Raw genomic sequence first — 12,106 nt, 5'->3', positions numbered from 1 at the left:
AATTGAAGGAACATTTTGTGACTAGTTATTGTTACTTTTATGATGATCCATTCATGAAAAAAATGATGAACCTTTTCTTATAAGTTACAATGTTACTACATGTGAATGTTATTGGTAAGATCAAACTGCATGGCTAATTTTGTTATTAATTATAATTACTAAGGTCTTTACTCTTTAGAATTAAAGTAACAAAACAAATCAGACATCAACATTCATTTCGTTAAGCTTTGGATACTCGTTTAATTAACTTAAAATCTTATTGAAAGGCATATAAATTATTCATTAATGTATAGTTAAGAGTCTGATCCCTGAAATGAGACTAATTAAAGCATTGTTTGCGAGGAGAATAAATGAATAACAGTTGGTGTTACGTTTTGTCGTTTATCATAAACCTAGTCACCAATCACGCTTAATTAGAATCCAATTTACAACAATCGGGAGATATTTGACCATACAATAAAAATAATTAAATAAACGTATTTATTGTTTTACTAATAATTCGTTGACAGAGACTTTGATTTAACAATTTATTTACTCGTATCACAATTAGAATCATAAAGACGGATTAGAACAATCTCCTAACGATCTTGTCAATGACCGAAATAGCACGCGCATCCCGCAAACCGGCCACTAAGGTTGGAGAAAAAGTCATTTGTAGCCGAAATTTTAAATGTCATATGATCATGGGGTCATTTTTGCGTAACGTTTCTATCTATGTATATACCTATTGAATAAGTAGGTAAATGACACAAAGTAAGACTTAATTAGATAAATAACAAATGCTAAAATTCACTACTAGAAAAATAAACAGAAACAAAGACTAGATAAAAAACGATAACTACCGTAAGCAATTTGTCTCTAAAGAGACGTGGTCACAAATATGCATAGCTAAACCGGAGATGCAAGGATACAAAGAAGTTAGTTTTTCCAAAGCTACTCCAAAGTATGATGTTGTCACTTGACTGGTTGTGAAAAGCAAAGTTGCAACATAATAAAGAATGATTAAATGGAACCAAAATGCGGATACAAATTGCGTATTTTGTAAAAATCCGTTGGAGACGAGAGAGCATTTGTTTTTTCAATGCCAGTATTCGAGAAAGGTGTGGGAAGAGCTGATAACTCAGACAAAATAGAAGGATATCACGAGAGAGCTTGCGAGTAAAGATCTTGATTCCACAACAAAATTTATTCCCAAGTACTGTTTCAAAACACGATACTCTTTATTTAGTGATAAAGAAATGAGAGGAGGCACGAGACCAATCTTCGACCACGAAGAAAATCGTTAAATTGATTGACAAGAACATGAAATCCGTTTGAGCGTACTAAGAAGAAGAGGTGAAGATAGATCATAGAATCTCTTAATAATTTATTTTAAGAAAAATTTACATTCATATGTATCAATGTTTTTTTGTTTTGTTTTTGAATACAATTTAACATTAGATTCAAACAAGATACATATTTTTTTTAAAAACTATTTTTATATTTCCATCATTAAAATTGTATAGTAAAATTATAAATCCATTTTATTGATGGACAACGATAAATCTATTAATTTATGCAAATTTTTTCTTAAAGTTAAAAGATGGATTTAACTTTAATCATCGAGCACAAATCAAACACATCAAGGCTGGGCAGGATAAAAAAATATCTAAAGGCCTAGGCCCAAAGAGAGTTATTTTTATGAACTGGGCCTAACAACTAAACTAAGCTCTCTGGTAGCACCGTTAGGCCCTCGGCGACTGAACCGTCGTAGCGAGCCGTTCCTTGCGGCTAGGTGCCAATGATTCTCCTCCCCACCGTATGAGGAAACTGCTGATCCGGCGGCGGAGTTAAACTCGCCGGAAGATGTATTCGGAGAATAACTGTAAGTCCTCGTATTCCGCTGGTTTTCATGGCGCCTAAGTAATACTTCGATTTTGAGAGGTTGATCTACCGATTATTAGTTGGATCGCATCACAATGTAGGTATTAGTTCCACTAAAATCTTCATGTGATTGTAAATTTCTTGAAGGTTGATCTTAAGGCTACGTTCATGAAGAATCCTTAGAATTCCAATTTCTTAGATTTTCATTTTCACTCAAATGATAAGTTTGATATTTGTTAGAAAGACAGAATTGTTTACCTTTCAAGTGCAAATGTGATTTGTGTGAAAATAGAGGTTGCATAGTGAAGTTGTAGCAAAATCAAAACTTTTGAGATATGTTATATACATAGGACATGTTTTGGTGGGAGTCAAAAGCATTGCAGAAAGAACAAAACTTATACGAACTAATGCAAACAATAGAGTGGGGACTTGGTCAAAGAAATATCTTGAAAACAAATATGTATTCTCTTGGTGTATCTGAACAGATAATGCTGTTCTGCATAATCTGATGGCTTCACCATATTGTGTGTTCTTATCAAAACCTATACTTGAAAAATAAACCCTGAGAATAACCAACTAACCTACCTCCAGCTTTGATAAGGTTGATTGTTATGCCCTTTTCTTCTTCTTGCGTTTCTATAGTATATTGCCTTTTTCTGTATTTGATTTCTCTTGCGCCGTTTAAGAAAATGGCTGAGCTTTGTTGTGGATAGGATCTGATCCTCGTCTTACACGTCTCTTGCTTGATTTGAATGAGTCTTCTGTCTTATTCTTTCGTTCTTGTGTCTCCTCAGCTTTGATTTTATCTTTGTTAACTTCCTCGAGAACGCGTCGGTTTTTATTGAGCATTTCTTGATCTTCAAGGGTGTGTTTGAATTGAACACCGATGCTCCTGAGCTTAGAAATTTCCTCTGTCTGAACTCCTGCTTTTTCTGCTTGTGTTTCTTTGAGGAAAAACTCTCTATGTCTCATGGCTGAGACATTATATCTGTTGTCTGCTAGTAATCCTATGCAGACGAGAAGAAAAAACATTGATCTTGTACTGGAACCCAACATTTCTGCTCTTAGGCAGACAAGAAGATTCAGAGTATCTTTCTTTTCTTCAAAGAAATGAGAAGGTTAGGAGTTATGAGATTATAGCCCTTCTGAGTTCTGATTTTGTGTGTGTTCCTTCCTGTAGATATAGTCATGTTATATATCAGTTATTGGGATTTGGAGGAAGCTTTAAAGTGTAAAAGCACAGTGGGTCCCTGTGACCCTGGGGAATTTAGATTCACTTAAAAAACATTGCTTTGGAAATCTAAGTAGATTAAGGCTGTTATGAAAGAATCTGACAATGATTGTACAAAAGAGTTCAGTTCACGAAAACCGCTGGGAAGTTAAGTATCTTTCTTCATTGGTTTCCCTACATCTCTACATTTATCCTTTGCTTTTGTCTAACCATATCCATCTCATTCCAATCTTGACTGGAAATTAGCCTAATTTGGGTTTCTGGAGACCTTCCTAACTAGCCACGTCGTTGAAGGCGACTGTTAAACTGACACACTTACACTTTCTTGAACACTTTTACCAGTGAACATGTTTAGTGAGATTCTTTGTATACACCATCTATAAGCTGCTTTGGTTATAACCCAATTACCTATGCTGCCATAGTTCCATTATATGTTGTATTCGTTTCTAATTATATTGACGAATAGTTTAAGCGAAACTACGAAAAAAACAGCATGAAAAGTTGAGTTACGGTTCAATGGCATTGCATATTCATTGTATCGAAAGCTTTTTCCTTGATTTCAAAATTGTACTTTGAAGTATACAATACCTTTAACTTTTTGACAACAATGGGTTATATCTTAATCATTCAAGTTTACACTCTTTAATGTTGTGGATTCTGGCTATGTATAATTCCTTTGTTGTTAAGGAAAGTGGTTTTGTTTGATGTTTTGTTAAAACGGCAGGAACACAGAGGACCGGAGCCGTGGGCCATGCAAACCGTTGGTACTATTCCATTACTACACAGCCTACAGGAGCTACTCATATAAAGCATTAAACTTTGGCAAAAAAGAGGTACAACAGAGTAACCCTCTTCGAAAAGAAACAAATACATTATTTTTTTCCTCTTTAAGAATGATTCTTTATATTATTCTAAGATCTTCCTCCCCTTCACTTTAGGATCCCTAGCTCACTTTTTTAAGCAACAACATCGGCTGCATGTTTATTTGTGCTACTTCATCTTTACATCTTCTCACAAATATCACACCAATATCGAAAAAACACATACCATAACTCCACATAGTCACTTTTGCCTGCAATACTATGTAATAGTAGTCTAAGATAAAATCTATTGTCTCTAGTGTAGAAATTACCATTAGATTCTAGCATGAGGGATTCAATATTTGCTTGCCAAAGTTCAAGAAATTAGTACTTTGTTTGTGTTTGGTTATGCTAATTACTCTTAGTACTTTTTCCCACCTTGTTGATTCATCAACAGATCTTAATCCTCAATGCAATGATTCAAAAAGAACCACTTCTGTTTGATATATTGCTCCCTTAATTATGATTTGTTCTTTATCCTTATCTGATTTATTCATGAGGGAAGATCTTTTTCTTTATCTGACTACACTTTTCTTTACTGTTGTCATTTAAATTTCTTTATAACAAATATTTTTAATCACATGCAAACTAAGAACATTCTGAAGCATCAGGTTCTGTTCTCAAAGTAACATATTTTAAAACTGAGGATTGGATATTGTTTGCAGGCTCAAAAACAAAGCAAGCAGGAGACCAGTCGTTGGTCCAAAAAACAAAAATACCCATTTGCTGATTTTGAGTTCCCCTCCCTTTGCTTTTTCAGCATTCTCGAGGTTAGTCCTAAAGTTTGCAACTTTTCCTTTACTTAAAAAAACCCAAAACATACATTTTTTTTGAAATATTGTAAGATAGTGAAATCTTGAATGTTGTTGATGGAGATTGTTTTGGTTTTTGAATTTAAATTAATAATAATCTTATTCCCATGAGGGTTTTTTTGATGTGACCAATCAGATCTTTGATGTGGTCGGAGGGATCCAAAAGAAGTTTAAAGCAAAGTAAAACAAAGCAAACTTGAGGTTATTATTGGATTATAGCTGATGGTGATATTCCCTCGGTGGATAAAGGTCCAATACACAATCATTAAAACAACTGGCTGATGAGTGATGAGCGATGACAATAGCAAATGAATTAGGGATGTTGCAATGGACTGAGTTGTTTTGACCCAATTTTGGTTTAGGGGTCCAATTTTGTCCTGATTTGAAGGTTTAGGCTTTGGACCGGCTTGTGGTTGACCACTCTAAAATGAATAGGCAGATGTGTCCATGGTCTGCGTCGGTGGGGGTTTAGGCTTTAGCCTCATGCGGACTAAAATGGACCTAGTTGGAGAAAATAGAAATTGGTGTGTGGGTTCTCTTGCCATCACAAGATTCACAATTCCTTGTTTCTAGCATATTGATGTCCAACTTATGAAATACTGTAGTTGGTGTCAGATTCTGTTTTCTATTTATGAGAATTACAATTGTGCATTCTTGATTAATCAACCCATTTTGACATTCTGGGAAAAACGGGCCTGTATATTGATGGGCTTGAATATGATTATTTTTCTTCCTCGGCCCATGTTTTTGGCACTTTCGAGTTTTGAGTAAATGGGCATTAAGCATAATCTAACTGACTTAGTGCGAAATATAAGTGATACTTTTCTTTTTGTGAAATTACTAAATTAGTTTACTCGGCCCATATTGTACTCTTTTAACATATCTTGTTTGGCTACATTCGAATAAATCAAGCTCGACATAAGATGCGAAAAGGTGGTAACAGTATCATGTGCATATCATCATATCAGACAGTCTCGTTACACATCAATCAAGTGCAAGTGATGTATGACGTTAAGTTTACACCCAAAACTATGTTTGGTTATAGTTAAATCTTATTAATTCTTACAAGTTTGTGTAACTAACTTGTCACAAGGAGAATTATTTCGTGATATAACGATTCCAACGTCTATAAGTTTTCCTAAAAATTGGTTTGGTTGGCAAAAATTAATTGGTGTTTGGTATTGTTTCGAATCCGAAACAACATTTTGACTCAATCCTTCTAATCACTAAACATTATTGAAATCAGCCAACTAAATTTGCCATACTTATATGCATAAACTTTGTTAGATGGTTTCTACTGCACCGACCGTATACTGCAATATCAGAACTATAATAATTTACACGGCTTGGACGATACCAAGAACGTTTTTCCATTTTATTTCAAACAGTGGGAAAGCAAAATATAATGGAATTCAGACAAAATAAGATTTTGGATTTTGGCTACATAGGTGATAGATGTCACGGGTTCTACAAATATATATGCTTGAACGGTACAATGAAAAAACGTCTAAATGATTTTCATATTTCTGTCTCTCAAATGTTCGCGAGGTGACCGTATTGAACTTTGCTCATAGTCATACTCATATGCATCAAATACGAATTATTTTCCCTTAGCTATGCACAATGGTTCGATTACTCACTAACACGCCGGGTGAAAGAAAAGGCGAAATTAGAAGTTGAGACGATGTACGGCTCTAGGCCCATTATAATTTTTTTTTAAACACATGAAAATTTCAAAAAAAAAAAAAAATTGACAAACTTTTGAAAAACTTGCTAGCTATTACTAGAGAGAGCAGGCTTGGAAATCTGTTTGAAAAAAAATATCATAATCAATAATTTTCTATAGATTCATAAAACTTGTGAATATATTTGTAAATCGTTTAAATGAGAAAACGCTCCATGTTAAACACAGAAGTTTTAAGGAATCTTTTTTAAAAAAATACGTTAATATGAAGTTTTTATGAACCCTTACGTCAAATCATGTAAGAATATTGCTATAGTTTAGGAGTGAAACTGTTAAGAAAAAATATTATCCCAACAAATATACTTAACAATGTTACCTAGGAAGTTACCAAAAGAGCAAATCCAAACCACCGGAACACCATGGGTTATACATAAAGGTGATACATCTTTCTTTACTTCTTCATTTGGGTAAAAAAAAAAAAAAACAGATAAGCCTCGTTTTCATGAACACGTGACTCTCTTTCTTCTATACTAATAAACAAGTAACACCTTCTCTCGCATGAGGTTGGAAGAAATATTCAAGATGGCTAATTAGTAAAATAATTAAGGATAGATATTCGAATATTGCTTCGCAGGACTCAAGTGTTGGTTTGTCTTGTCATAAAACAACCACTGAGAAGCCAACATGCTTATCATGGTCGGAACATCATGATAAAAAGCTCACTCTAATTTAATCATTTTGCTTCTTTCATTGATCATAAAAAGTTTCCTCCAAATCCGCCTTTACCACATCCACAAGCCTCCCCACCTAATCTATACACACATATCACACATTTTCTATATAGTATATTATAACATGTTGTTGACTCATATAGAATATTCCCATGCGTTCTTCTTCACCACGACTTACTCACAAAATCTCTACAATAATCTATAGAAATCTACGCATATATATTACTGGATTCTTTTAAAACATTTTTATATAACTTTAGTAAAATGTTTTTTTTTTAATTAAACCCTAGTCCTATGTTCGTACACGCCTCCATGTCTTTCTTGTAAGTATTCAAACTCAACTTCAAATGCTCATCATCATCAACTCCAAAAGCTCTCTTCATTAGAGGCTGCTCCACGCAAACGACGTCGTTTATGCTTCTCTTCTTCCCCTTCATCACTTCCGAGTTGATCTCCATCAACGGAAGTTCAATCGATTTATTAAGGTTATTGTCAGTATCCAGTTTTGTCTCTGAGGTCTCTGAAGATGTCAACGAGCTCTCTACTGAACATCTCAGCTGACTAATTCCTCTGTTTTCTGGTTTCTTGTACCACAAGAAACCTTCTTCTTCTTCTTCTACTTGCGTTAGCTCTGAGAACGAAGTGCTTGGACAGCCTCTGTTCACCATTGAAGCTAATCTAGAGAGCTCGGTCCTCGCAAAATCCATGCCGAGATTTGAAGATGAGTAGCCAGCGAGAGTTTGTTGAGCTTTCATTAAAACGGACTGTAGATACTTTCCTTGTGCCTCAATCTTCACCTGCAAATGCCTCTGAACCTGAAACCAAAACATTTTAATACCCCAAAAGAGACATTATTGTGCTTAATTGTAGTTAATTAGGAGGTTCTGGTTGATGTTATTACTTCGATTTGTTCATGAAGTTTCTTCTGAACTTCCATCTGCATTTGTAAAGCCTCTGTGATTTGTAGCCCTCTGCTTCAAATGAACAAACAATTAATTTTCATCTTTATCTAAAATCTATCTATAAAAGACTATTTGATTTTCTGATCATTACTCTTTAGCTGGATTGCTGTTTTCTTCGGTGACACTGCAGCCTCGGAGATCTCTTGAATCGTTTTTACTCTCAACTTCTTGATTCTCTGATGCAGAGGAAACTGCTCATCAAGAAACAAAACATATTTTAACCTAATTTGGTCAGATCAGAGTCCAAACTCAAGAATTTGTTTCTATCTTTTCTCTAAAAACATTATCAATGTTAATATTTGATCAGAAAACATCAAACCTTCTAGCTTGTTATCATCGAACTTCATGCTCTTCCCTAACCGATATTTCTGCAGAAAGATAGAATAAATTAGATTTTCAAGAGACAATAGAAAAAAAGACTCATCTAATTAAAGATTCTGGTGAATACTGATCAAACCTGTAAATGGCTCTTGAGATGGTATAAGGTAAGCCCAGGAATCTCCATAACCTTCATCAAACCCTTAGGTGTTGCTTCTACAAACATAAACAGAACAACCAAATATATTAAAAAAAGACAATCAAGAAACATGAAAATGAAGATGAAAAAAAGACAAAAGTACGTACTGTTAGGTCCTCCAAGTTGATTAACGGCTTCGATGAATTTGTGATGAAGATCACAAGTCCATTTCAACCTTGGCTTAGCATCCGTTGACAACACAAGGCTCATCTTTGCCTTGTGATTATCAATAGTAGTATTAGTATTGTTGGCATTATTGTTGATCTCCATTAATAAACACATACAAATTTAAGAAACGACCCAAGAAATTTAAATAAAAACGAAAGGGTGATTTGTTTTCAAAGATTGTTGGGTTTGTTGGCAAAGATATGGAGATTAATAGATATATATATAAATCTTTGGAGTGGTTGATGTTTTTTTTCTTTCTTTTTCTTTTCTTCTTCTTTCACTCCATATCTGGAAACATGAGTGGGGTTCTGTTGGAGAAGAGAATATATGCTCTCTTGACCCTTTCCTCTTTCTTTCTTTATGATTATTATTATTTTTTGGTTAGTATGTGTTTTTTTATTTCTCTTTCTTCGATCATTTCCCGATTTCACACCACTTTTTTTTTTCTTCTTATTTGTTGCCTTTTTGTAAATTGGTGTTACCTTTTTCTTCCATATATGAGGCAATAAGATCAGATAAAAGAAAGGTTTGTACACTTAGGTTTTGGTCGTATAGACATCGATCAATCCTAATGGACACATATCGTATGTGCAAGTGAAAATTCTTTGTTTGCAATTATTACCACCTATTTTAATATGGTCCTCTATGTTACTTTCTTTTCATGTTTTGTAAAAATGATTTTTTGTTGGTTATATTATTGCAAAATGGCCTTTTAGGATTTTGCACGATCCGTATAAGTTGCAGTGTTACGTTATACCATATCCTACTATATTATTTGGGAAGTACATTTTAAATATAACCTTAATTTTTATAAGTAATTACATAGGTATGCCATTAGAAATAAAATTTTAAAGAGTAAATTAATTTATCTCTTTAAGAATTAAAAAGTCAAATACTAATTTAATTAATTAAATTTAATTTAAAAACGAAATATATTATTAATTTTCAAAAATAATAACCAATCAAAATCAACATATAAGATTTGATATATAATTTTTAATTAATTTGATATAATTAGAAAAATGAAATACATTATTAATTTCAAAAAAAGTAACCAATTAAAATCAACAAATTAGATTTGATATCTAAATTATCATATTAATTTTTTATTAATTATTATAATTCACTTCTCATCTTTATATGATTCTATTTTTGCGAAAAAATAATATCATCATTATAAAAAAATAATTAGAGTTTTTTCGCATATTCCATAATTAGAATTTTTTAAAACGAATATAAACTGTTCAATACATGAAAAAAATATTATAACGGGTGAAAAATAGATTTAAGAAAACTTTCTACTGAGTAACGGGTCATAATTTGAAATATTTATATTTAATTTCATACATATTATATTGAAAATTTATAATCTTATATACTATAATAATTAATAACATATTAAATTTTTTTATGTGTATGATGTAATTCAATTTTTAATACAAGCTGGAAAATCCTAGAATTGACGGGTTTAGATCGATATTAATACAAGATGGTATACTACAGGTGAAACTCTTAAATTAACAATCAAACTACAAGTGTATAATCTTAAACACTAAACAATATAGATAATATCAACAAAACATATACAACTCACAGTTTACTATACATTTAAAATCAAATAAAATAATATCATATATTTTTAAATCATCTTTACAATAAAAGTTTTTAGTTTAACTAAAATATAAGCTTACATGCGGTATACTACAGGTTAATATCTAGATTATAGGGCTTATTGGATCTAAAGACGGGTCATCAAAGATTTCCTAAACTGAAGCAAAATATACTGAATACTCAAATATCTATCTGTTACCAAATTATAAACAAATAAGTTCGTAAAACAATTTAATATTTTATATACAAAATCAATTAAATCTTAATCACATAAAAATTAGCACAAAAAAAAGTATTCAACAATTAAAATTTTATCAAATCTCTGTGTTATATAAGTTTTGATACTATATTCGAATAAAGTGTAATATCCTTTTCGATTTGTATTTTTTAACTAATTTAAGCTAACTAATATATTTGCTAATCTTATACCTATCAAAACCGACTATCGTTTCTTATCTCTATAGTATTTTTGCAAGACTTTTTTGGTGGATTTGGGTAAAAGTGCATTGACATTCTCCTATTAAATAAATATGGTGTACTCCTATGTTATTAGCTAAAATATTTAAATTATAATTCAGAGTCATATCATTAGTAAAATTAATATTAATAAAATAAATGGCTTTTTGGCAAGACAGATTTGGAGTGACGGGTTTTTGAATCAACATTAATAAAAAGTAAAATATAATTAATCCACCGTTTCAATACGGGTTAAATCTTTAATTTATTATTTTTTAAGACCACTAGTATTAAACATATCAAATCATCCTAATTTAGAAAAGATTATATAAAACCAAAAATGTTATGTGGTATGTATAATGTTACTATATATAAAATTAAATTATAAAATATAAATGTATTAGAGAATGATACAATTTGTAAAACTTTTATATATAAAAATAATTCTTAAATTTTAAAAATTACTACTTTAAAAAAAAATCACAGGACGGATAAATAAATTATAGAACAGGTTTTATTTTGGAATTGGGTTATATGGTGGATGTATTTGTATCAATATTTATAAAATTATAAAATATTATTAATATGTTGTGTTAATAGGGATTACAACTTCAGTTTTTTAACAATTGTCTCATGGATTCGTGGTATAGCGTTACTTAATAACAATTATAAACTGTAAAATATAAATATTTTATAAAAATAAAATTTGCAAATTTTAATATATATTGCTTTTAAAAAAAAGAAATCGTCCCCCGGTATACCGCGGGTTAAAATCTAGTAACATTTTTTAAAATACGTGTTCATGGGTGGATTGTTTGGGAATGATCAGTTAAGAACAATTTTTATATAAGTTATCTCTTGATAGTTCGAATCTTATTAATTTTCTATAAATTTGTTTTGATAACAAGCGATATATTCCACCACACGGACATTTCTTTGTATAATTAATATATCAGGATAGATAATGGTGTATAATAATTAAGTAAAGGTGGTGTATAAATACAAGAATTGCTCCTAAAAAGAAGGTAAAGAAAAAGTGTAAGGTTTGTTGTGTTGTGTCTCATCTCTATCTTGGCTTGCTCTTCCGTAATGTTGCCCCCACCATACTTGTATATATGTCCCTTCATATAACATTTTTCAACGAAGAATCTACATATATATAGACTCATCGATGTCGACAGAAGAAAATGATAGACTCATATGTAGTATTA

General features: G+C 31.6%; 2 protein-coding genes, 1 long non-coding RNA gene and 1 pseudogene across 8 annotated transcripts; 2 read left to right on the top strand and 2 right to left on the bottom strand.

Annotated features, from left to right (window-relative positions):
• Positions 1-824: 824 nt before the first annotated feature.
• On the top strand, positions 825-1,406 carry AT1G69590 (annotated as a pseudogene). Its single transcript has one exon.
• Positions 1,407-1,679: 273 nt separating this feature from the next.
• Positions 1,680-5,503, top strand: AT1G69587. 4 transcript variants are annotated; one of them, NR_139920.1, is made up of 4 exons: positions 1,680-1,864; positions 3,819-3,927; positions 4,620-4,724; positions 4,903-5,503. It is a non-coding gene; the product is annotated as an other RNA (long non-coding RNA). The 4 variants fall into 4 exon arrangements; NR_139922.1 differs by having other exon boundaries at positions 4,620-4,923; NR_139921.1 differs by lacking the exon at positions 3,819-3,927 and having other exon boundaries at positions 1,718-1,864; positions 4,903-5,415.
• Positions 2,144-3,027, bottom strand: CLE45 (CLAVATA3/ESR-RELATED 45). The gene has a single exon (NM_001084330.2). It carries the CDS (start codon positions 2,917-2,919, stop codon positions 2,545-2,547), a length of 375 nt encoding a protein of 124 aa, NP_001077799.1. The 5' UTR covers positions 2,920-3,027; the 3' UTR covers positions 2,144-2,544.
• A 1,543-nt stretch (positions 5,504-7,046) lies between the features above and the next one.
• On the bottom strand, positions 7,047-9,213 carry AT1G69580 (Homeodomain-like superfamily protein; the record flags this gene model as incomplete). Of its 2 annotated transcripts, none has more annotated exons than NM_105627.3 (6): positions 8,768-9,213; positions 8,601-8,677; positions 8,463-8,511; positions 8,235-8,334; positions 8,083-8,152; positions 7,047-7,996 (listed from the first exon to the last, which is right to left on the bottom strand). In NM_105627.3, the coding sequence occupies exons 1-6, from the start codon at positions 8,940-8,942 to the stop codon at positions 7,457-7,459; spliced, it is 1,011 nt and encodes a 336-aa protein (NP_177117.2). In that variant the 5' UTR covers positions 8,943-9,213. The 2 variants fall into 2 exon arrangements, with proteins under 2 accessions (NP_177117.2, NP_001077798.1); NM_001084329.1 differs by having other exon boundaries at positions 7,457-7,996; positions 8,083-8,155; positions 8,768-9,126.
• Positions 9,214-12,106: the final 2,893 nt, after the last annotated feature.

This window comes from Arabidopsis thaliana, assembly GCF_000001735.4.
Source record: "Arabidopsis thaliana chromosome 1 sequence".
In the NCBI taxonomy this organism is placed as follows: domain Eukaryota; kingdom Viridiplantae; phylum Streptophyta; class Magnoliopsida; order Brassicales; family Brassicaceae; genus Arabidopsis; species Arabidopsis thaliana.
This window is presented reverse-complemented; position numbering and strand designations above follow the sequence as displayed.

What these genes read in the sequence shown, in the direction of transcription:
- CLE45 (NM_001084330.2), bottom strand. Translation starts at nt 2,919, where the DNA reads ATGTTGGGTTCCAGTACAAGATCAATGTTTTTTCTTCTCGTCTGCATA.